Source organism: Erpetoichthys calabaricus, chromosome 2 (genome assembly GCF_900747795.2).
Source record: "Erpetoichthys calabaricus chromosome 2, fErpCal1.3, whole genome shotgun sequence".
NCBI lineage: Eukaryota > Metazoa > Chordata > Cladistia > Polypteriformes > Polypteridae > Erpetoichthys > Erpetoichthys calabaricus.
In genome coordinates this window covers 47,455,713-47,481,369 of record NC_041395.2, presented here as the reverse complement: position 1 = coordinate 47,481,369, position 25,657 = coordinate 47,455,713, and the positions used below count along the sequence as shown (strand labels likewise).

Sequence of the window (25,657 nt, the reverse complement as noted above, 5' to 3'; positions counted from 1 at the left end):
TATACCATTACAGTTTAACAAAAGCAACTTTTCTTAAGCATTGTTGGTAAACAAATGAAACAAAAATGAAAGCCAGCAGGATATCCAGGCAGTATGGTGTTATAATTAAGTTATCGGATTTGAAACTAGAAAGTTATCAATTTGGTATCTACCTCCAACATACTGTACAACTTAGTGCAATTGTACTTTGTTCTGATTTTGTGAGTCTCCTTGTTTAAAAACATCAAACAAAATGCAATAATAATAAAAATAGCACATCTTTTAATTGGGTTATGATTTCATTACATATTTTTTCCCCTCAATCTGTTTACTGGTCTCCACTGTAATTAATTTCATTATTTGATCAGCCTTTATACAAAATTAAGGATTTCAAAATTTAATTACTGAAAAGATGTGCAATATTTTATGCTAAACAGATGCTTGTGTTGTAAATATGTTGTGGTATCATTATTTTATTTTTTTTAAACACTATTTATTCAACCCATCATACGTCCTGTAATTGATCTTAGAGTTTCAGGGAACTGGTGCCATTCTGGTAGATTTGGGCACAAGACAGGAACCAGTTAAGGACATGAAGCCATGCTGTTGAAGGGCATGCACATGCGCTAATTTACTCCAACTCCAGCAATTTACAGTCTTTAGTTAACCTGCACACCCATGAAAAAAGGTAGTACTCTGAGTAAAACATTTGTAGACAATGGAAGAGTTTTGCACTCTTGGCACAGGCAAAAACTGGGTTGGGATTTGTACCCAGTCTGCTAGAGATGGTGGGGCATCAGCATTTGTCACTGCACCACCATGCTGTCATGACAGCATTCTAGCTTATCAGTTCCTGTTTTTCTTGCCTGTCTGAAACAAGTTCAAGTCAAGATGGCAAATAATTTAAGGTATTATTTTAAACAACACCTAGATGTAACTCGATTGCATATAATTAAGAGTTTTATCAAATGAAAAATATACACTGTACGTTTTGATAATTGTTATTTGCTAAAGCTAATTCATAAATATGTGTTCTTTATTCTTATAATGGACATTTGTAATGACAGTCCAACTTTTTGACAGATCCTGTTTAAATAATAAGTGCTCATCCTGCCTGTACCTTTTTTTTCCTAAAGGTGAAAGACCTTTCAAATGTCCCTTTGAAGGATGTGGCAGATCATTCACAACATCCAATATTCGCAAAGTTCACATCAGAACACACACAGGAGAAAGACCTTATTACTGCTTAGAGTCAGGCTGTGGACGAGCCTTTGCCAGTGCAACCAACTATAAAAACCATATGAGGATTACATACAGGTGTGTGTACTTTGGGACATTAAAATTTAAGTTTTGTGTTTTTTTATTATTTTTAATAAGTCTAGCAAGCAAAAGTTAAGCATTTTGAAGGGTCACAAAACATATTAATTTGAAAGGTTTTAAGAAAGCTGCGTTAGCAAGTAATTGTAGGTAAAGGGTAATTTCACTGTGGAAAGAAAAAGACTATATAAACTATAAAGAGTATAAGGCTTTATATAAATTTGTTGAGGAGGTGTATTTCTTATTTTTCAGTACAGAATTGATTTTTGTTTCTTATTTCAGTTAACAATGCCGGTATGATTTTAAAATGAAGTTTCTACACAGTCCTTAATATTTTAATCGGGCATGACATTCAATAAAAACGCACAATTGTAAATGTGTGTGTTTGTTCATAAATCAAGATTTTCAAAAAGATTTCAAAGAACAAACATGGTTTATAGGCATCTGAAAGTGTTATTGGAAATGCATAAATATCAACTTGCTGTTGCTAACATATAGAATATGAAATATAACTACATCACCTTACTGATTACAGAACAATCTGCTGCTCTGAAAACACCAAAATCTTTAATTTGATCATTATATTACATTTTAAAGTGGAATTTCTTGTAGTACCTATTTCTTGAAGTCAAAGTCCACAAATAATAAAATCCCAAGTATTTTAAATATTCTCTGGTTTAATGATTTTTAATATACATTAGGGGGCTCTGTCCCCTGCTCGCTTAGCTTGCAATATATATACACAGAGAGAGAGAAGGAGTGTCCATGTATCTATATATATATTTCGGCATGTCTGTCTGTTGGTTGGTTGGTTGGTACGTTTACATCAGTGTTTTGATTGGCTGAACGAAGCACTGGGAAGCGAGTGACCAATCCGATTAAAAGAAAAGCTGAAGGAAGTCACTCGACTGAAGAAGACGAAAATTCAAAAAGAAATAAGATTTGGATATTTCAAGTGCTCAAACTACACCTCAAGAATTGCCAAAAACGAAGAAACCAAAAAGAATTTTTACTGAAGAACAAAAATTGTGGAATAAACAGCGACGTGCAGTACGACAAGCAGCAAAGAGTGTTCAAATCTCGCAGCAGAGACAAAATGAACGCCAATGAGTTGCAGCTTACAGAAGCAACCGCACAGAAGAACAAACACAATTGGTTCACGAAATTGAGCGTCTGCGATTGCAACTAAAACGTTCTACTGCCACTGAAATTGAAGTTGCTGAAAGACGTGAACATGAACGGCAACGACAACAAGAAAGTCGGTCAAACGCAACTCAAGTTGAAATTGTTGAGAGAAGAGAACAAGAACGCGGATGCCGGAACAAAGTTAGGACCTAACACCACCTACTGTCCGCCTGGGTTCGAATCCCGATTCGTCGTGTGGCACAAATAACAAAAAACATTTTATTACTAAATTTAATCATGGTACAAATAATTTTGCACTTAATGACTTTTACCCTGCAACACTGATAAAAGTCGCCTGCAGCCCGTCCTTGACGGGCACGACTACCTCGTTATTTAATAAAGTTATTCGTGACAATTTTAGAAGCTACAAGAGATATACCACCTTATATTTGAAATTCACATCAGCTTTCAGGCAAACTTCAATGACTCATTTTTATTCTTTTTATAGGAGAAAAGCCATATGTGTGTACCGTACCAGGCTGTGATAAACGTTTTACCGAATATTCAAGTTTATACAAACATCATGTGGTTCACACTCCTTCCAAGCCATACAGTTGTAATCACTGTGGAAAGACCTACAAAACAGATTTCCACACTAGCTATGCATAAAAGGACAGCACATAATGATACAGAACCCATTGAAGAGGAACAGGAGGCGTACTTTGAGCCACAGGCAGGTGAGTAGTGGAAAGAAACTACTTTAAGCATTTATGAATGTGTCTTCACTGATAAAATGTTACTTTATAAATGGCAAGAAACTCCTGCATCTAAACCCGGTATACAAGCTTGTATGTGTTAATCAACATGCAACATATTGCTTTCTCTTGCACCATGATCAGTGAGTGTCACCACCTTACCTCAAAACTTCTGTCAACTTTCCTCAAAACTTTAGTCTTCCTTATCAGAAATAACTACCTTAACTTGAAGTTAAAGAATTAAAATCATATGAAATAAAATTGCTGGAGCAATTATTTACAGCATAATTAGGGAATTTGGCTTGAAATGGTAAGTAAAGTTGTTGACGGCCTCAACCTCTGAATTCAAATGCAAATGTCTCTGATGTACCTTACAGACACTAAAGTCTGCATGATTTTTTACAAAACAGATTTTGGCCATGATAAATAAATTCTTTAAAAATCAGACAATGTGATTTTCTGGATTTTTTTTGCTCATTTTGTCTCTCATAGTTGAGGTATACCTATGATGAAAATTACAGGCCTCTCTCATCTTTTTAAGTGGGAGAACTTGCACAATTGGTGGCTGACTAAATACTTTTTTGCCCCACTGTATATACAGGAGTATTTGCTAGCACAGCACACGGCTGAACTGCATACTGTTTATGATCAAATAACTTGTAGGTTCTGAAATATTAAAAAAGATAATGATACAAGTATGAGAAACAAATGCCCATATATAATGAGCATACAAGACACTTAAATGCTAGAATTATTTGCTGAGTTTCAAGGGCATAAGATACATGACAAATTTAATTATTTACACTAGTTTTACTTATATATTAATTTACTCATAGTCCTGTCTTTTAAAATTAAACTTTGTCAGGGGTTAGTTTTTTATGCTGTACTTGATTTTCTTGTTGGTGTTAGGTATTGGTTAATGTCACTGGGCCTTTTTTAGTACAGGGATTTTTGTATAATGTTTTATAATGTTGCACTGATCTGTAAATTAACATATTTTGATTAGAGGATCCAATTGAGGATGTTATAAAGTCACAAGTTGAATTTGTGTCTGGAGTTGACGGAGAAGATACAGAAGCATCACAAGGTGGAGCAGTAGACCAGTCCTGCCATTAGTCAGCATGTCTCCCTTATTAGCCAAGATGGCAGTGAACAGGTAAGAATATTGGTGGCACTTATCTAAAATAATTTATAGGTTTTATTATCTTAAAGGTAATAGCTATAAAAAGCAGTAGCTCATAAATCTTTGATTTTGCTTATATTATTTAACTTGAGTATTTCTTTATACTATCTATCTATCTATCTATCTAAACATATGTAATAATTGAAAAATGATGATTTAAAAAATAATAAAAATGTGTTCCTATAATAAGTGAACTAGGGACTGTGCACATTATATTGGCTTTTCTGTATACCAAAACAAGTATGCATAGGTTGGAGACCGCTATGCATTGGTGCTCCTACTGAATGACTGTGCAGCTGATGCTACTGAATAGTAATAGTATTAAAAATAAATCAGAGGTGATTTAACAATATAGCCTCTTAGTGTTACTTAAAACATTGGAGTGAGCGGGCAGAGTTAGATCTTTTAAATAAGTAGTTGAATGTATGTGTTCATTTCAGCAATGATATTCTTGTGGCATCAGAGAAGGACATGCAAATAAGAATTTCAATGTAGTCTGTAACATGTGGCCGTACTACTAACCCTAACTCTAATCCTGACCCTCCTACTGTTTGTAGCCTTTCAAGTTTAAGTCCAAGTTTATTGTAATGTGTAAGTAATATAATGAAATTCTTACTGACTGTTATGTCTTAAATTAGTGACAGCATTGTACAGTGATCCCTTGCTATATTGCGCTTCGCCTTTTGCGGCTTCACTCCATCGCGGATTTTATATGTAAGCATATTTAAATATATATCGCGGATTTTTTGATGGTTCGCGGATTTCTGCGGACAATGGGTCTTTTAATTTCTGGTACATGCTTCCTCAGTTGGTTTGCCCAGTTGATTTCATACAAGGGACGCTATTGGCAGATGGCTGAGAAGCTAGATTGCTTACTCTTCTCTCTCTCTTGCGCTGACTTTCCCTGATCCTGATGTATGGGGATTGAGCAGGGGGGCTGTTCGCACACCTAGACAATACGGACGCTCGTCTAAAAATGCTGAAAGATTATCTTCACGTTGCTATCTTTTGTGCAGCTGCTTCCTGAAACGACATGCTGCACAGTGCTTTGCATACTTAAAAGCTCGAAGGGCACGTATTGATTTTTGACTGAAAAACAAACTCTGTCTCTCTCTCTCTATCTCTCTCTCTCTCTCTCTCCCTGCTCCTGACGGAGGGGGTGTGAGCTGCCGCCTTCAACAGCTTTGTGCCGCGGTGCTTCGCATACTTAAAAGCCAAACAGCCCTATTGATTTGTTTGCTAGAGATTGTTTTCTCTATCTATGTGACATTCTGTGCTCCTGACCACGCACTCCTTTGAAAAGGAAGATATGTTTGCATTCTTTTAATTGTGAGACAGAACTGTCATCTCTGTCTTGTCATGGAGCGGGAGCGCAGTTTAAACTTTTGAAAAAGAGACAAATGTTTGTTTGCAGTGTTTGAATAACGTTCCTGTCTCTCTACAACCTCCTGTGTTTCTGCGCAAATCTGTGACCCAAGCATGACAATATAAAAATAACCATATAAACATATGGTTTCTACTTCGCGGATTTTCTTATTTCGCGGGTGGCTCTGGAACGCAACCCCCGCGATGGAGGAGGGATTACTGTAATGCTATTTTATTGTGCCAAATGCTTTTCTTTCTATACTGTCCAAAAACTTTAGGTTCTTTGTTGTGTGGGAGCATATACTCCAGACTATATTATTATATAACACTTTCAGCTAGAGAAATAACAAGCAGAATAGCAGTGTAGACAAACTCTTCTACTATTCAGTGTAATCTAAATGTGATATCATAAACAGGAGCATAGGCAGAAGTACTGCATGAAGTATACAGCATGGGCTCTTGTAGTTGCACTAGTTTTATGATGGTCTTTCACTCCATTATTCATTACAGAGTCTCTGTAGAGGCACACAGCAATGTATGACACTATAATAATAATAATAATAATAATAATACATTTTATTTATATAGCGCCTTTCCCATGCTCAAGGCACTTACAGAATATAATAAAGAACAGCAGCGTATACAGTATATAGCATTGTACAAACCAGATAAATAAATAAAGAAGATTAAGACAGTAAATTCTGAAAAAAAAAAACCAGACAACATAATTGATGGTCTCTCACACACATACAGGTTACATGAGCATCTTGACAGAGAAGTAAACTGAGAGAAGGGTAATCAAGTCAAGTAGAGCTAAAAGCCTTCCTGAACAGATGAGTTTTGAGTTGTTTTTTAAAAGAATTCATGGAGTCAGCTGACCAGATTAATTTCGGTAGGTCATTCCAGAGTCTGGGTGCTATACAGCTGAAGGCCCTGTCACCCATGGAGTGTAGATTAGTGTGGGGTACAACAAGATTGCCAGAATCAGAAGACCTTAGTGGGCGGGCAGGCACATAGTGATGGAGAAGGTCACTGATGTAGTTTGGCGCAAGGTTATTTAAAGCTTTGTAGGTTATTAGTTGGATTTTATATTCGATTCTGTATGACACAGGGAGCCAGTGAAGACTGAGCAGGATGGGTGTGATGTGCTCGCTGCTGCTGGTTCGTGTAAGGACTCTTGCAGCTGTGTTTTGAATAAGCTGGAGCTGTGATATAAGATTAGAAGGGGCACCTGCCAGTAGGGAATTTCAATAATTGATACGGGATGTGATAAAAGCATGGACAAGTTTCTCAGCATTAGAGAAGGAGAGGAAGGAGCGAACACGGGATATGTTACGGAGGTGAAAGTAAGAAAGTTACTTAATGCGATTTATAAGGGCGGAATAAGTGAGGGAGGAATCAAAAATGACACCAAGATTTTTTACAGTAGAGGCAGGTCTGATGAGATCACTGCCAAGATGGACTGGGAAGGAGCTCATTTTTAGTAATTTGCATTTTAGTCCCAGTTTGCAGGAGTTCAGTTTTATTGCAATTTAATTTTAAAGAGTTCTGCTCCATCCAGGTTTTAATTTCACTAAGGCAGGTTGTGAGCTGAGAAAGCTCTGATGAAGTTCCACTTTTAACATTGAAGTAGAGCTGAGTATCATCTGCATAAAAATGATAACCCAGTCCATAGCTATGGATAATATGGCCAAGGGGAAGCATGTAAATACAGAAAAGCAGAGGACCGAGGACAGAGCCCTGAGGGACTCCTTGTGTGACTGGCACTGAGTTGGATCTGCTGTTGCCAAGACTAACAAACTCTTGCCTATCAGTCAGATAGGACTTGAACCACTGGAGGGCAGTGCCAGAGATACCCAGCATGTTCTCCATTCTGGACAGTAGAATGTCATGTCTGACAGTGTCAAATGCTGCACTGAGGTCTAACAGAATTAATATGCTGGTTTGTCCAGAGTCTGCTGCCATAAGCAAATCATTGGATACCCGTAGCAGAGCAGTTTCACAGCTGTGCCGTGCCCTGAAACCAGACTGAAAGGGTTCCATCAAATTATTAGAGGTTAGGTAATTGGTGAGTTGGGAAGCTACAACACGCTCAAGAACTTTTGACAGGAAAGGTAAGTGGGAAATAGGCCGGAAATTGTTAAGATTGTCAGCATCAAGGCCAGACTTTTTTAACATTGGGGTTACAGAAGCAATTTTAAAAGTGAGCGGCACGGAGCCAGTGTCAAGGGATGAGTTTATTATTGTTGTAACAGTCGGGATTATGGCATGAAGGCAGGATTTAAGTAGTGTGGTGGGGATGGGGTCCAGTACACAAGTAGTCGGCCTCATCTTACAAAGCAGGTTATTAACAAACGCAGATGTGACTGGTGAGAACTTAGAGAAGGAGCTGGATGGAGTGGGAAAACAGGGAGAGATATAAACAGATGATATATTTATGTTAGTTGAATTATTTAGATCTTTAATTTTGTTACGGAAAAAGGGAGGAATTCCTCACAGACTTAAGTAGAAGAGGTAGTTGGACCAGATGCGGGTTCGAGTAGTTTATTAACTACAGAGAACAAAACCCTTGGGTTATCATGGCCACTTTCTATTATTCTGCCATAATGGGTGTTCTTGGCAGAAGTTAGCGATTCTCTGTAAACTCTTTGGTGGTCAGAGAAAGCCTGGATGTGCACGGTGAGGCCAGTCTTATGTGACATTCTCTCAAGGCGTCGGCCAGCTGCTTTCATAGATCGCAATTCTGAGTTATACCAAGGAGCTGAACGTTTAAAGGAAACCTCCTTATGTTTTAAAGGAGCTGTTTTATCTAATGCTGAATGAAGAGTTGAGTTATAGTGGTCAACAAAACTATCTAGTGTTGATGGAATAGGTGCAGACAGTAAAAGATCAGAAATGGATTCAGAAAGGATAGAGGGACAGATATTTTTAAAGTTTCTGTAAGAAATTTGTTGTTTACAGGTAAGAGGTGGGAGAGATAATGAGACAGTGAAAAATACTGCTTTATGGTCAGAGAGTCCCAAATCAGTGCTGTAAATGTTGGCAACAGATAGTCCAGAAATGCAGATCAGGTCCAATATATGACCGCCAGAATGGGTTGGAAAGTCAACATGTTGTGTCAAGTCAAAACAGTCCAGTAAGGATAGGAATTCATTTCTCAGTTTAGATGTGGGGGTGTCAATATGGATGTTGAAATCACCAAGAAGGATAATTCTCTGAGAGTAAGAGCTTAGGTGGGTCAAAAGTTCAATCAGATCGGATAAGAAGGATGCATTGTATTTTGGGGGACGATAAAGAACAATGAGTGAGACAGGACCTGATTTCGTTATTAGTTTTAAGAGCCAGGCACTCAAAAGACAATGGACAGTCAATTGGGATTCGTTTAATGTTTAAGTCTTCTCTGATAATTACTGCAAGCCCGCCGCCTTGTCTTGAGCTTCGAGGCTCTGTGTGGAAAGTGAAACCAATTGGAGTCGCCTCTGTGAGAGACGCAAATTCATTTGGTTTTTGTCAAGTCTCCGTTAGACACAGAATATCAAGTTTGGTGTCAGTGATGAGTTCTGACAGCACCAATGCTTTGCCATTAAGAGACCTAAAGTTAAACAGTGCAATGTTAGTTAATGAGGCTTCTTTTTGCACAGAGCCGCGATCAGGGTTTATTTCCACATGATGCAAATTTGGCACACTGACAATTCTATTCCAGGGTCATGAGAAGGACGGCGTATTCCTGAGCAAATGCTGCCGGTGGTCTTTTCATTCGCAGCCCGGCGGTGGCGGCGACCTGACCCGCGATGTATATATTTTGGCCACTGCAAAATACCGGCGTCCTTTAGGATGTTGCAGTCAAACCATTTGCTCTGGACAAACTGTTTAATAAGAAGGAGTTTGTCATGAGAGTATTTTAGCATGATACTGGGCAATACTTATCTGAATAGCAGTGGAGAAGCAGCACAGCACAGCAGAACCAGTAGGACAGGCGGGTGTGGTAGCATAGGTGAGCAGCGATAGCAAGCAGCAGAAAGCATAGCAGGAGGAGGTAGCAGGATTTGGAGGTTCCAATACACAGCCACAAACAGTAACGTTTGGTAGTACAATTCAGTTGCAAAGTTCCAAAATTTTCATTCACATACCAGTTGCCAACAACAGTCACAAAAGGAATATTACATATATAAAACGCAACATATATTAAAGAACATGTATTGGTCACTATGATTGAACAACCTGTGGATAAAATCTGTCTTTGGGTTTATCTTAGAAATTTAGGAAAGGAAAGGTGCTGATGAGCCTTCTTGGCCATTGCTAAATGTGTTGTGTTTACTTCGGGTCATCAGTGATTGTAAGCCCAAGACATTTTAAGCCGCTAACCCTCTCCATAACATCCCCTAATGTATAGGTGTCTGTGTAGTCCGCTTCCTGAAGTGTGTGAGCAGTCTTTTTCAAACTTGTCAATAGTTTCAGTCCATCAGTCAAATGGCATTATTTAGCGCACGTCATGGTGGCTCAGTGCTGTACATAATAACAATATTAAATTCTATCAAACTATAGCTTAAAAGTCACTGACAATTTAGCAAAACCAATGGAATATTACATCGAAATGGGAAAAGAGAAATTTAGCCAAGGATACTATAAAATTAAATAATGAAGTATTACAGATTAACAAAGGGAGTGATATAGCCTTTTTGCCCCTTGTGTTTTGTTACACAAGCACAATAAAATGAAAAGTGCAAATGACCATGACAGACCTAGCCCATAAGCAAGAGAAACACACAAACAAGGTTTGCTTTGGAGAAAATACAAGAGCATGATTGACTTTCCATTCAGAAATGTCCAGAGGGAGCCTGAAGAAAATGCAGCACTATCATTTTTTGCAGTTAAACTGATACTACAATGAAGTGTTGAATGGGAATAAATATGCCCCCAAATCCTGTGTAAAGCTGGTTCTCTTCTATGTCACCCATATCTGAAAGTGGATGTGTTTAAATTTCAGTTACTTAAAACGTAAATTATTTCTTCAGTTTTTAATAGTGGTAACAAATATACTGCTTCTTTCAAGATTTACAATTATACTGTAGCGTGCGGCCGGGGCTCTTGCCCAGCTGGGACGCCTCCACACTGAGAAGACCGGGGGAGCAAGTGTGGCCAGAGCATTACCTCCCCCAGGATGCTAGATGGCAACCCCCACTGGGTTGCAGCGATGCCTTGGAGTTGAAATCTGGTGCAGCCCTGTTGGGATCCACAGGGGGTGCTGCAGCATGAGCTGCTGAGCCCTTATGGGCAGTTCTTCCGCCACACCTAGAAGTGCTGCCAGAAACGAGTAATCAAATACCTGGAGCACTTCCGGGTGCGTTATAAAAGGAGCTAGCAGCCACTACTCGGGGAGCCAGAATCAGGAAGAGGAGCAGTGAAGCTTGACCTGAGGAGTTAAGGTGGAGAAAGATAAAGAGAAGAGCCGGATCGTATTGAAAGCGGTGTTTGTACTGGGACTGTGTTGGGACTGTGTTATACTTGGGGAAGGCGTTTCCCACAAGGGAAAAAGGAAAAATAAAACCTGCGTGCCGTGAACTTGTGTCCCACACGTGTCTGTGTCGGGTTCAGCTGGCAGTGCCAGCTTGGTATTCTTATATATACATATAATTGTATATAATTACAAAAATTATTGTACATTAAATGTAATATTAGAATTCTGAGATTGTTTCTTAGCTATGAAACATGTAACGATGGCAATATTTTTGATTGTACACGTACTGTTTAATTATGTATAATTATGCTGCAGGAAAAGCTACTCACTAGAGATTAATTCTCTGCTGTCAAATAAAAAAATAATCACAAGTAGTAAAAAAGGCTGTTGTTAACATGAATTTGCCAAATAGTGTTTCACTGTTTCAGCATTTATGTTAATTTGTCTTTACTCATGCATACATGTTGCTTTTTAAATATTTCACCTTCAGTTAGTTGTTCATATCTGCTTTTTTTGTGCTGGATTTCTACACTTATATTAAAACAAATGTTTTTCTTTCACCTCTATTTAGGTTAGCTTGTCACAAGCAGATATACAAACAGTTGGGAACACCATAACTATGGTAACACAAGATGGGACTACAATCACTGTGCCTACACATGAAGCAGTCTTGTCTTCTGGGGGCACACATTCTGTTACAATGGTCACAGCAGATGGAACAGAAGGACAGGTATTGATTTATCCATCAATCTTACCATTTGTTCTCTGAGTTGTGTGCTTTATCATTTCTGAAGTTTCTTCAGAATTTGTTCCATGCTATTCTTCTTTGTACGCTAAAGAATCTTTCCAATCAGATCATCTCCAGCCCAGTTCATATCCCTCATGTATTTATGCAGAAAGTTTTTAAACTACCTCTTTTAAAAAAGAAAAAAAAATAACAAAGCTAAACAAAGTGCATTCAGTTTTTCAGACAGATTTCTGTTTTCACATTGTCTTTACTATTTGAGAATGGTCCAGCCTCTGATCCTAAATGCAGTTTTTAAATTTGTTACTAAGTAATGTTATTTGTACCATACATACTTGTACCCCCTTCTTTCTGACATCCACTGCACACCCAACCTGCCTGGAAAGGGGTCTCTTTTTGAACTGCCTTTCCGAAGGTTTTTTCCATTTTTTCCCTACAAGGGTTTTTTTTGGGAGTTTTTCCTTATCATCTTAGTACTAGGGTGTTGTACCGTGTTAGCCATTATGAGTGTAGAGAAAAGCCAAGCAAAATGACACCTTTTATTGGCTAACTAAAAGATTACAATATGCAAGCTTTCCAGGCAACTCAGGCCCCTTCTTCAGGCAAGATGTAATCAATGTAATGATTACATCTTGCCTGAAGAAGGGGCCTGAGTTGCCTGGAAAGCTTGCATATTGTAATCTTTTAATTAGCCAATAAAAGGTGTCATTTTGCTTGGCTTTTCTCTTACCTTCTTAGAGAGTCAAGGCTGTGGAGCTGTCAAGAGGCAGGGCCTATTAAAGCCCATTGCGGCACTTCTTGTGTGATTTTGGGCTATACAGAAATACATTGTATTGTATTGTATTGCATAGCATATATACAAATGGAGGAACAGTTTCCGGAGGGAGTTTGGAATACCAGGGTTGTCCACACACATAGCTATCACAAGATACTTGAAATTCCTGGATTTTGCCCACTGTCCTGATATATGCCATTTGGTTACTTGGTCACTTTAAATTGCCCATGCAGCTGTGTCAGGTATTAATAGCAATGTATAGTCCTAGGATTCCATATTATAAATATTGGCAAATGCTAACAAAAAGGCATGGATGAATACTGAAGTAAATATTAGTAAATTTCCTAAATTATCCTCATTTTATTTATTTGTGTGTGTTTTTGAGTGTAAAAGTTTGTCTAATTTAAAAAAAAATACAGCTGTCCTATCTCTGTATTTTTGTGTGATTAGCTGAAAGCCTTCTAAGCAATAATTATTTTGTATAGTAGATGCTCGCGATGAGAAATTGAGGTAGTTTGGTCAGCTTAATAGTAAATGTACATTTTAATTGTGCAATATTTTGTTCACTGACTTTTTTGAAGTGCATTTAATTATATCTAATTGATATCTTATTAAAAGTATTACATATCTAGCTATTCACAATTATATGTTATTCAGACTGGTTGGGTATTGATTTATAACAATGTTGTTTTAGTAGGTTGTCCCGCTTTATGGCTTTTATTTCCTTTCAAGGTTGCAATTGTCACTCCAGACTTAACTGCTTTCCAGGCAGCACACGCTGACCTGACTCATGAACAGCATGAACACCACCTAGTAGCTGGCAGTCCACACCCAGTGACTTTGCTAGCAACCTCCAATGGGACTCAGATTGCAGTTCAGGTTCGTGAGACAAAATAATATCTATTTTTAATCTTTGATATGCACAGCACTTTTTGTCTGTTCTAAATATGTTTTTTTACAACCTACTGCAAGAAGTTTGTTTGTTAAATTACTATAAATACTTAATACGTTGTTTGTAGTCTTTTGTGTATTTATAACACTGGATTCAGGAAGAAGAAGAATTGCATTTCATGCTCAACTAACATGATGCCTAAACAACTGTCTTCAGCTACTTATTATGTGGCACTTGAAAGCACAGTAGGACCTGGATAAATTGTCTTTTACATTTTTTTAGGAAATCTACTAGTATGTTTATGCTTAAGAATTAATATCACAGTTATTGTTCTTGTAGACGTAGACATCTCTTTGAGTATCAAAAAGTTAAATGTCATGAAAAGCTGTTATAATTGATAATTTGAGCATTTAAGCATGCCTTGGATGAGGATTCTAAAGCTTTAATTAAAAGAATAGATTGATTATTAGTAAAAGTACATAAAAGCAACTTTTTATACTAGAATGAAAATTCTATGAATCAGCCATCTAAAAAAATGGCAAATTCCTACGGTGAATAATTTTAAAATTTACCTATACTGTATAGAGTGCTTCATTATAAATCAACATTTTCAAAATCTTTGCAAAAAACGGTCAGTGTTTGTCCACTGTCCAGTCCACTTGTTTAATGCATTCTGCATTAAAAATTTGTATTGCATAAAAGCAATTTAAATCATTGGCCAGGATTCTAAGCTATGAGGAAGCAGCACTGACCACTAAGCCTATTTTAAGAAATGACTGTTCACGTTCTGACCCTCTTGTTCAGATCAGGGTTAAGCGGACTGCAAGAGAGCAATGTAATTGATTTTTCTAAAGAAAAAATAATAAGGCAGAAGGGAGACCAGGTAAACATGCTTAAAATACAGTGTGCTCTATTAGGCTTCGTGGGGTTCTCAGAATTAAATGTAAAGCATTTGGAATATCAAAAATATGTTTTCCCATATAAATGCTGCTGAACAATCACCAGTCTCATTTTACTACTAAGGTTATCATTTAAATAAAAACATTATATGAAATATATCACATGAATAAAAATTTTACATATAATGATGAATTATTTATGATGAGCCATTGCTGTATAGTGTTTGATTTCCATCCATCTCCTGCATTTTTATAATGGGTCAGTCTCTTACTTAGATCATAGATTAATCCTAAATTATGTTGATGCTAAGCATATTAGTCTGTTGATTATATTTGTGGTAAATTTTTAAAACGTATTATATAGAAATAGCAGCATATGGTGAATCTTTACATGTAAGCTAATAAGTGATGTCATGGTACAGAGTTTCATTTGTGATGATTTCATTAAAGTGAAATGATACTTGAGATTTCTTTGGTACCACAGTAAGAAACAGAAAAATGAAATAATTTTTATTGCAAAGAGGACAGATGGAAGAATAAATCAATAAACAAATACACAATACACAAATAATGCAATGTCTGAATTGTTCCAGTGATCCTCTGTATTGTCATCTTGGCCTGTACTGTGTATGCCTTATTGGTTACAGTATATCATGGTTTCATCATTCACTCTTCTGAATGACAGATAGCCAAATATGCATCAATTTCATTGGCACTTCAGTTTTAACAGGATTGCGTTAGGACCACATCAATGCTTTTAAGTTGAATTTAGTTGTGGTGTGTTTTGTGCTCCCTGTGTCTCTGTGGCCTTTTCCTCTGTGTCACATTATTTTTCCTCTCACATATCCAGAAATGTGCCAGTTAACTTAATTTGTGGTTCTAAATTGAACAATAATGAGTGCAAGTATAGGCATGTGTCTGTGTGTGTGTAGGCCCTACAGAGGACTGATACCCTGACCTGGTTCCTGCCTTGTGCCCATGGCAGCCCTGAGAGGCACCAACCCTTGTGATTTATTAAACGAATTAAGAAGGTTTGAATATTTTATATTAATATTTATTTTTTTCTACTTAGTTATCTGAACCACCATCCTTAGAAGAAGCCATAAGAATAGCCTCCAGGATACAACAAGGTGAAACTCCAGGGCTTGATGACTAAAGGACTTCAAAACTGAAAAACAGTACAGTGTCTGGACATACTACCCATTGAAGTAAACAACTGATTAAAACAAAATCTTTAGCCAACATTTTAAAAATATCTGAAGGTCACTAACTGTGGCAACTGCATTACAGCGTGTGATGTGCAGTGTGTGTTTGGTATGTGTTCAAAAAAAACACACACACTTTCATTTGGACACATCAAATTACTTGAATTTACCTGTTAAGCTATAAAGGTCAACTGAAAGTAAAAATAATGTGATAACAAGAATTTTGCATGCAATTATAATACCACTTGTTATGAAATGGAACATTCTAACACAGCAGGTTCTCACTTACTCAACATTTTATAAATGGATTTTTTTTTGCTTTGTAAATATCAGATGCCAGTGTCCCCTGTATATTTAAAGAAAATTCTTAATGCTGCATTTCTTCTTATATTTTCTTCTGATTATGTAAAAATGATGAACACATTTTGGTTGTGCAATATTAAAGCAGTACAATCTTCTGACTGTTCTGTACAATTGGGTGTTTTTTGAGTTTGAGCAGGGCTTTGTGCAGATGTCATATGCACCATAGGATGCATCCAAGATGACACAGAATCTCACCAGATACCCAGACCACCTGAACTGACTCCTTTCAAGTCAGAAAGGAATTGGTAAAATGAATCAAGACTGTTACTTTAAAATTAGTTCAACAAGAACATGGGGACACAGTTGGGAGACTTTTTAAGGGTACATTTTGTGCAATCATACACAAACGTTTTGCACAAAAACAAAAGTTAGTTTCACACTAACCACAGACCATGGAACCATAGACACATGGATTAAGTGACCAAAGTAGTCTTCTACTTCTTTCCAGGGTCTCCTCAACTTGCTCCCTACTCTTGTTACTAATCACAATGTCATCTGCAAACATCATAGTCACAGGGACTCCTGTCTAATCTCGTCTGTCAACCTGTCCATCACCATTGCAAACAAAAAAGGGCTTAGAGCTGATTGATCCCTGATGTAATCCCACCTCTACCTTGAATGCATCAGTAACTCCTACAGCAGACCACACCACTGTCACATTTTCCTCGTACATATCCTGTCCCACTCTTACATACTTCTCTGCCACTCACGATTTCCTCATACAATACCACAGCTCCTCTCGAGGCACCCTGTCATATGCTTTCTCCAGGTCCACAAAGACGCAGTGCAGCTCCTTCTGGCCTTCTCTATACTTCTCCATCAACACTCTCAGAGTAAACACCGCATATGTGGTGCTCTTTCTTGACATGAAACCGTACTGCCGCTCACTAATTATCAACTCCCTTACTACAGCTCTGCACATAGATAGATAGATAGATACTTTATTAATCCCAATGGGAAATTCACATTCTTCAGCAGCAGCATACTGATACAATAAATAATATTAAATTAAAGATTGATAATAATGCAGGTGAAAAACAGACAATAACTTTGTATAATGTTAAATGTTAACGTTTACCCCCCCGGATGGAATTAAAGAGTCGTATAGTTTGGGGGAGGAACAATCTCCTCAATCTGTCAGTGGAGCAGGACAGTGACAGCAGTCTGTCGCTGAAGCTGCTCCTCTGTCTGGAGATGATACTGTTTAGTGGATGCAGTGGATTCTCCATAATTGATAGGAGCCTGCTGAGCACCCTTCGCTCTGCCACAGATGTTAAACTGTCCAGCTCCATGCCAACAATAGAGCTTGTCTTCCTCACCAGTTTGTCCAGGCGTGAGGCGTCTTTCCTCTTAATGCTGCCTCCCCAGCACACCACTGCGTAGAAGAGGGCGCTCTCCACAACTGTCTGATAGAACATCTGCAGCATCTTATTGCAGATGTTGAAGGACGCCAGCCTTCTAAGGTAGTATAACCGGCTCTGTCCTTTCTTGCACAGCGCATCAGTATTGGCAGTCCAGTCTAATTTATCATCCAGCTGCACTCCCAGATATTTATAGGTCTGCACCATCTGCACACAGTCACCTCTGATGATCACTGGGTCTATGAGGGGTCTGGGCCTCCTAAAATCCACCACCAGCTCTTTGGTTTTGCTGGTGTTCGGGTGTAGGTGGTTTGAGTCGCACCATTTAACAAAGTCATTGATTAGGTCCCTATACTCCTCCTCCAGCCCATTCCTGATGCAGCCCACGATAGCAGTGTCATCAGCGAACTTTTGCACGTGGCAGGACTCCGAGTTGTGTTGGAAGTCCGATGTATATAGGCTGAACAGGACCGGAGAAAGTACAGTCCCCTGTGGCGCTCCTGTGTTGCTGACCACAATGTCAGACCTGCAGTTCCCAAGACACACATACTGAGGTCTGTCTTTAAGATAGTCCACGATCCATGCCACTAGGTATGAATCTAATCCCATCTCTGTCAGCTTGTCCCTAAGGAGCAGAGGTTGGATTGTGTTGAAGGCGCTAGAGAAGTCTAGAAACATAATTCTTACAGCACCACTTCCTTTGTCCAAGTGAGAGAGGGATCGGTGTAGCATATAGATGATGGCATCCTCTGTTCCCACCTTCTCCTGATATGCAAACTGCAGAGGGTCAAGGGCGTGTTGAACCTGTGGCCTAAGGTGGTGAAGCAGCAGCCTCTCCATGGTCTTCATCACATGTGATGTCAGAGCAACAGGCTGAAAGTCATTCAGCTCACTAGGACGTGATACCTTTGGGACTGGGGTGATACAAGATGTTTTCCAAAGCCTCGGGACTCTCCCCTGTTCCAGGCTCAGGTTGAAGATGCGCTGTAGAGGACCCCCCAGCTCCGATGCACACACCTTCAGCAGTTGTGGCGATACTCCATCTGGACCGGCTGCTTTGCTGGCACGAAGTCTCCTCAGCTCTCTGCTCACTTGTGCTGTTGTAATTATGGGTGGGGATGTCTTTCCTATGCTGGTATCAGAAGAAGGATGTGTGGAGGGTGCAATACTCTGAGGTGAGTGTGAGAGTGGGTTATGGTGGTCAAACCTGTTAAAGAAGTTGAATCTCCCTTATTCTTAAAAATCGGTACCAGTACACTACTTCTCCACTCCTCATGTATCCTCTCACTTTCCAAGATTCCATTAAACAATCTGGTTAAAAACTCCACTGCCATCTCTCCTAAACACATCCATGCTTCCACAGGTATGTCATCTGGACCAACAGCCTTCCCATTCTTCATCCTCTTCATGGCTGTCCTTGCTTCCTCCTTGCCAATCCGTTGCAATTCCTGGTTCACTATCTCTACATCATCCAACCTTCTCTCTCTGTTATTCTCTCATTGTCGTCATTCATCAACCTCTCAAAGTACTCTTTCCATCTGCTCAACACACTCTCCTCTCTTATGAGTACGTTTCCATCTTTATCCTTTATCACCATAACCTGCTGCTCATCTTTCCATGTTCGGTCCCTCTGTCTAGCCAATCGGTACAGGTCCTTTTCTCCCTCCTTAGTGTCCAACCTCAAACAACTCATCGTACGCCTTTTTTTTCCCAGCCTTTGGCTTCTCTCTCTTCACCTTACACCTTATCTCCTTGTACTCCTGTCTACTTTCTTCATCTCTCTTGACTATACCACTTATTCACCATCCTCTTCCTCTGCATTCCCTATTCCACCACCATGTTTCCTTGTCCTCCTTCATCTGTCCAGATGTCACATCAATCACCCTTCTAGCTTTCACCCTTACACCTCCTGCTGTAGTTACCCAGCTATCTGGTAACTCCTAACTGCCACCTAATGTCCATCTTAATTTCTCCCTGATCTCCACCTTACAGTCTTCCTTTTTCAGCTTCCACTATTTTATATTTGGCTCTGTCCTCACTCTCCATCTCTTCTTGATATCCAGTATCATCCTACAGACCACCATCCTATGCTGCTTAACTTCACTTTCCCGCCACCACTTTGCAGTCTCCAATCTTTTTCAGACTGACCCTCCTGCACAGGATATGTAATCTACCTGTGTGCATCTTCCTCCAGTCTTTTACGTCACCCTGAGTTCCTCAATCTTCCTAAAATATGTACTGTATTCACCACAGCCATGCCCATCTTCTCAGAATCCACTACCATCTAACCTTCTTCATTCCTCTCCTTGACAACATACCTACCCATCACCTCTTCATCTCCTCTGTTCCCTTCACCAACATGTCCATTGAAATCAGCTCCAATCACCATTTTCTGTCCCTTGTGTACACTGTTCATCACTTAATCCAGCACACTCCAGAAATCTTCTTTCTCATCCATCGCACACCCAACTTGCGGGGCATATGCACTAACAACATTCATCATTACACCTTCAATTTCCAGCTTCAAAATCGTCACTCTGTCTGACACTCTTTTCACCTCCAAAACACTCTTGACATACTGTTCCTTCAGGATAACCCCTACCCCATTTCCCCTTCCATTGTTGGTAGAACAATTGGAACTCACCTCTGAAACATCTGGCCTTACTCCCCTTACAAAATATATCGACCTTCCTTCTCTCCATTACATCGGCTAACTCTCTCCCTTACCAGTCATACTGCCAACATTCAAATTCCTACTATCACTTCCACTCTCTTATCCTTCCTCCTATCCTTCTGCCTCCGGACATGCCTTCCCCTTCTTCTCCTTCTTTGTACAACAGTAGCCCAATTTCCTCCAGCACCCTTTTGGATAATATTACTGGTGGCAGCCATTGTTAACCCGGGCCTCGACTAATCAGGTATGGAAATTTGTATTGTTTGTATTGCCTTTCCTGACGTGCCCTCCCCATTTATCCAAGCTTGGGACCAGCAAGAACAAACACACTGGTTTTTGCATGCCCCACAGCTGGGTTATTAAGTGACCAAATAGTAAGGTAGACATTAGAACTCCAGGGATATTGAAAACTTGAACTTCAGATCGGATCTAAAAGCAACCTTTCAACTCCCAGATCCTTGTGGGACTAATCCTGCCACAGCAAGTTTGTCCAGAAACCCAGTGTAGAAACCTCATTTTGGGCGCATACACCCACAGTCTCAATTATTTAGTTCCCCGGGGTCTGAATTTTGAAGTTTATGCACAAAAAAGACTGGAAATGTGCAAACGTAGCTTTTCACATGAATATCAGGATTTATAAAAGAAAACTTGACTAGGGTTTACAGCAACTCTGACCCACGCGTACGCAACATTTCAGAGAACCTGAAACTGGCGATATCCTTGACCAAGCAGGGAAATGCAGGCAAACCAGCTAAATGATGACTCACGTGTATAACAATTCACATCACAGATAAGCTTATTACACCTCATAAATGATGAACATGATGTGCAGACTGTATTTTAGTTCTCTTTTAAGAGGGCCAATGCTGCCTATTTTCGCTGAAGAACTTTTTTGTTTTTTCGTTAGTTTACGTCGGCTAGTTCTTGTCACTTCTCAGGGAACTGACCAGTAGGTCAGGAATATCTCTGCCAAGCTTTAGTCCATCATGCCTGCTATGCTGTAAGCCGTTGACTGACCAACAAGGCACTGTATTTCAGTTTTCGTATGGTATGGCTGAACATATATAAAACATGACAGGCTTTCGCCAACGTAATATGTCAAATTGCAGCAGTGTCTGGTTCTAACATAACCACATCACTTTACAGAATTCGTGCTGCAAGAAAGGCACCTAGTGGGAATGACGCTTCTGTTAACCATGAGCTGTGACATTCTGTTCATCCACAAGCCATCTGTGATGCCAAGGTGAGACTGACAAATGGCATGGCTTGGCGGTCTGGGTCAACCTGTGATTCATTTATTTTGGGCAAAGTAGCTTTGGTAGATGATTTGCTGATGGTGCTGTATTGTGGGGGCTTGTTGGTAAAGTCACTAGCTGGACCCTTCAGCTTTTCATATGGCCTGTACTATACATTTTAACAGCAATCATATCATTTTATGTGCCAGGTGATTGTGGTTACCCGCTTAGACACCGGCACCTTATGTCTTTCCAACTCTCTGACCCCAGAGGAGAGGCACTATAATGCTGCACTTGCTCTTGGTGAATTCAGTTGGGGAGCACAACACAATGTGTCAGGAGGGAGGCTGCTCCACCAGCCACGGACATTCTGCATATGTATAAGGTACAGACACCCCCCACTAGAATGCCCCAATTTAAGCAATAAAACACAGGCAGGAGAAAGCATCAATCATTATTCTTTATCTAAATCTTGCAAGAGGCAACAAGTGCATATCTTATTAGCCACATGTTACAAAGCAAAAGTGTCCTCTGCGCTATAATTATACAATTCATTGATTAGGTCATTACTTAAAAAAAGGAATTCATTACATAATCAGAAAATGTTTAACATGATTGGTTACATCCAGTTGCTAACGGGACATGGCAAACATTGGTACCTTCAATGACCCCGTCCACTAGGTTGATTGATAATTGAGGCAATGCGCTGTATCAGCATGTGCTCCTAACCCCTCTCTCTGTCTCTATTGTGCTTATGTGACCAAACAGTAATACCCGAACTATTCTGAAGCAATGTTTGCACTGCTTTGTGTTTTTTGTATCTCACACTCTCATACACCTTTATCGCAAGAGCATCCCTTGTCTACGATGGAGCGTTCGATCAGGAGAAAATATGAAGCTGGTTTTAAATTAAACATCGTTGAAGTAGCGAAAGAAATTGGTAACTACGCTGCTGCAACAAAATTGGATGTGTCTGAGAAACTGGTGCGAGATTGGAGGAGGCAAAAAGAATGTAAGTGTCGCATTTTTGAATGGGCGTATAAGTTGGGGTCTGATTTTATGATCAATTTTTCGGGTTTCAAGACCGACTTATTCGTGAGTATATACTGTGCGCAGTTTCCTGTTTTTTGGTGTAAGCATATTTTCATGCTCAAATCCACACAAAGTTTTATAAATGAGACCCCTGTTGTCCACTTCTAAAAAACAATCTGGTATCACATGTGCAAAACTGCCAACACCGCACAGTGATTAGCTTTCCACTCTCATGATCTCCTTTAGCTTTACTTGTCGTCACTGGTGACGAATTGTACACTTTTTGTAGCTGTCCCACCAGCAGATGGCAAAGGTGAGAACTAAATATGGGTTACAGGAATCTGGGCCACCAAGTGTGCCACTTAGCAAAAGAAGCCAGCAGGAGATTTGTACCCCCTTTGCTTCTCCTGCTCAGCAGCTCATTCTCTAGGCTGGCGCCGTGTGCCTTTACAACGTATAGACCGGATATTATGAAATGCTGCTGTTGCCAGCATGCCTCATGTAATACATGAACAATTAGGGTACCCCAACAGTCCTAAGAGGTGCACCACACTCATCTCTTGACTGATCTTTCTTGGAGTATGACTGAAGGTTCTGTGTGAGAGTTTAATACAAAGAACTTGAAAGTAATAAAAGAATTGGCAACCTTTGTTTTGATTGTCTGCTGAACATGAATTAAGATGTACACAATCGTTTGTCTGCACGTTCTACTTTATCTGAGAAGGAAACAGTGGTTTAATCGTTTACTGCTTGGTGCCCATCAGGGACATACAGATCATGGACTTGGCCCACTTTATTTTGAAGTAGGCCTAGAATTCCTGCATGGAGTCTGAATGCCAAGGAAATAATACATTCATCAGAAACTAGCAATGTGATGATAACTAACACAATAAATGTATAATATGTGGTATTTTTTGCCTTACGTGTACTCTCATCGTTCCTCCTGTGCTTTTCCGCTGTATCTGCAAGTCTCTGAACCTTTCTTGCCTGGCACTTTATCTCTTGACCGCATTCCTGTAAAGCCTGCTTCTCAGATTCTGTGATTTTGAGGCACCTTGCTTGCCTCCTGCCCCTGTTTGACTACCACCAATGGCAGACGGGCCCCGGTACCCGCTGTGAAAACGTCATTCGTATTCCTGTGAATACTTCCAGTCTTTGAAGGAGACTCTCCTTATGTGGGTCGACCTTTATTGCTTGATGCTTCCTGTCTCAATCACATTTGACTGAGAAACCAAAGTGAAACTGACCAATCAAGTTGACCAGACACACACACACACTTACTCCAGCTTGGGGTACACTGTCACACACACACACAAACTCAGTTCAGCTCAGGGTCCACTCACACATACACAGTCCAGTTTGAGGTACACTCACACACAGCGTTTTTTTATCCTGTAGTAGACAGATGGCTTCTTGGATGTTGGGTCTCACATTCTCTGCCTTTCCTGGAGGCCCTTTGGAGTGTGAGACATGATGGACCTCACATCACTTGTTATGTGGGAGATGCTCGTTATGCACCTCATACACTCACCCTAGGAGTTTTCTCCCATGCAGATGGCCAGACTTTGTTTATTGGTCACTAAATTAGCCACAAGAGTGCCCCACGTTGGAGAGTGCAGTCAGAATGGGCTTTAGTTCCCTCTTGGGTCCCTTCGATACTGTTTTGAATTAAGTAAGTTTTGAAAATGAATGACTAGCTGATTGACTAAGTACAAAAAACAGAGTGACACAGGGGTTAGTTCTGCTCAGGTGTCCTGGGTTCAAATGCCACACCGCTCTTGTCTAGGTGGTGTTTGCATGTTCTCCCTGTGTCTGCTTTTGATTTTCTCCCACATCACCATAGACGTGCGTGTGTTACATTAAGTGGTGATCTCAAGACTGGCCCTGTGTGTGTGTGTGTGTGTGAGTGAGTGTACCTCAAACTGGATTGTGTATGTGTGAGTGGGCCCTGACATGGACTGAGAGTGTGTGTGTGTGTGAGAGAGAGTGGTCCCTGACCTAGACTGAGAACGTGATGTGATACGGGTTGAGCTAATGGGTGGCTGCCTGGACCCCCAGAGTCTGTCTGTTTTTGATTTATTTCCCCTCTTCTGCTGGGTCATCTTCTCTTCCCATTGCTGTCCAGAAGGACCCACACGTGTGATGCCCGTGTTTTCTAGCAAGTCTTCCTTTCTTTATTACGGTTTGTGCTATTAAGGACAGAATTGTCAGAATGAATTCCTGGTAGCCAATCTACGTCAGGGCGCACTGTTTAGGTCTTCTTAGAAAAGTTTCTAAAAGTGAAGATCTTTCTGAGGCTGTAGGCTGAAATCAATCCATCCATTTTAATAGCGTGGGGCTGGAATAGATGAGGAGAAAGGACCTGAACCCTGTGTGGTGGTCACTGAACTGATGGTGCGGTCAAAAAATGAAAGTCATCAGGGTCCCTCCATCCACCCAATCACTGGGAGGCTGAGGCCATGCAGAGCGCATTGGGCACAAAGCAGGAGCCAACCCTGGGCAGGACGCCAAAGCACTGTAGGGTCCCCTCGCTTCTAACTCTGGGATTTGTGAGTAAGAGCAGGGACGTTAGGAATAAAAGCAGGTTTAGGGATTTAATGAATTAGAAGAGTTACAGAGAAGTTGCTGCGCTGTTTGGTCACGGGGCAGGATTTGACTCTTCTGGGGCCGAAGTGCAGAGAGGCCTGGAGAACATCGACTTTACCCGTTGGCAGGACAGGCTCTTGTTTCTTTTCCATTTTGAAAACAAATTTAGAAATAAAATGTATTTTTTAACATGGATGTGTCTGGTTTCTTAATCCATTTATAGTCTAAATCATTTACTTGATTTCTCCACCATGACGTAAACACAGCATTACATTAAAAACTAGCTGAAATACCCAGTGTTGCCTGGGAGGAAAATAAAGTGTTTTTTTTAATTGTTTTAGAAAAATATAATTAAACAAAAATACAAACATCAAATAAAAATAAATTAACAAACAATGAAGTCTCACAAATGTACTTGTATTGTTTACTGAAGTGCCTTGTTATATACAGTCTTTTTAGTTTTTCCATCGTTATCCAATATATAAAGGTTCTTAGGACTTCGTACCCTTGAACAGGCCACATAAAGTTGTCCATGTGAGAAACAGAATGTGTCCAAATTGATTCCAGGAATTTTCAATGATTTCAAAGATGATATCAGACATACAAGACCGAATCTCCAATTAGTCTTTTCCAATTGAAATTCTTTTACAATCAGTTAAAGGTTAAATATTTTACCCATATAAATAAATAAGTTAAATATCATAGCTA

General features: G+C 39.7%; 1 protein-coding gene and 1 long non-coding RNA gene across 2 annotated transcripts in view; one reads left to right on the top strand and one right to left on the bottom strand.

Annotated features, from left to right (window-relative positions):
* The window catches only part of znf143b (zinc finger protein 143b), a 29,078-nt gene extending 12,918 nt beyond the window's left edge, over positions 1 to 16,160 (top strand). Inside the window, 9 exon segments of the mRNA XM_051922410.1 lie at positions 1,116 to 1,288; positions 1,290 to 1,296; positions 2,930 to 3,060; positions 3,062 to 3,164; positions 4,192 to 4,283; positions 4,285 to 4,332; positions 11,754 to 11,912; positions 13,435 to 13,581; positions 15,566 to 16,160. Coding sequence (XP_051778370.1) covers positions 1,116 to 1,288; positions 1,290 to 1,296; positions 2,930 to 3,060; positions 3,062 to 3,164; positions 4,192 to 4,283; positions 4,285 to 4,332; positions 11,754 to 11,912; positions 13,435 to 13,581; positions 15,566 to 15,649 — 944 coding nt within the window. The 3' untranslated portion in view covers positions 15,650 to 16,160.
* The window catches only part of LOC127526571 (uncharacterized), a 463,174-nt gene that overhangs the window by 52,616 nt on the left and 384,901 nt on the right, over positions 1 to 25,657 (bottom strand). The gene's annotated exons all lie outside the window — the stretch shown is intronic.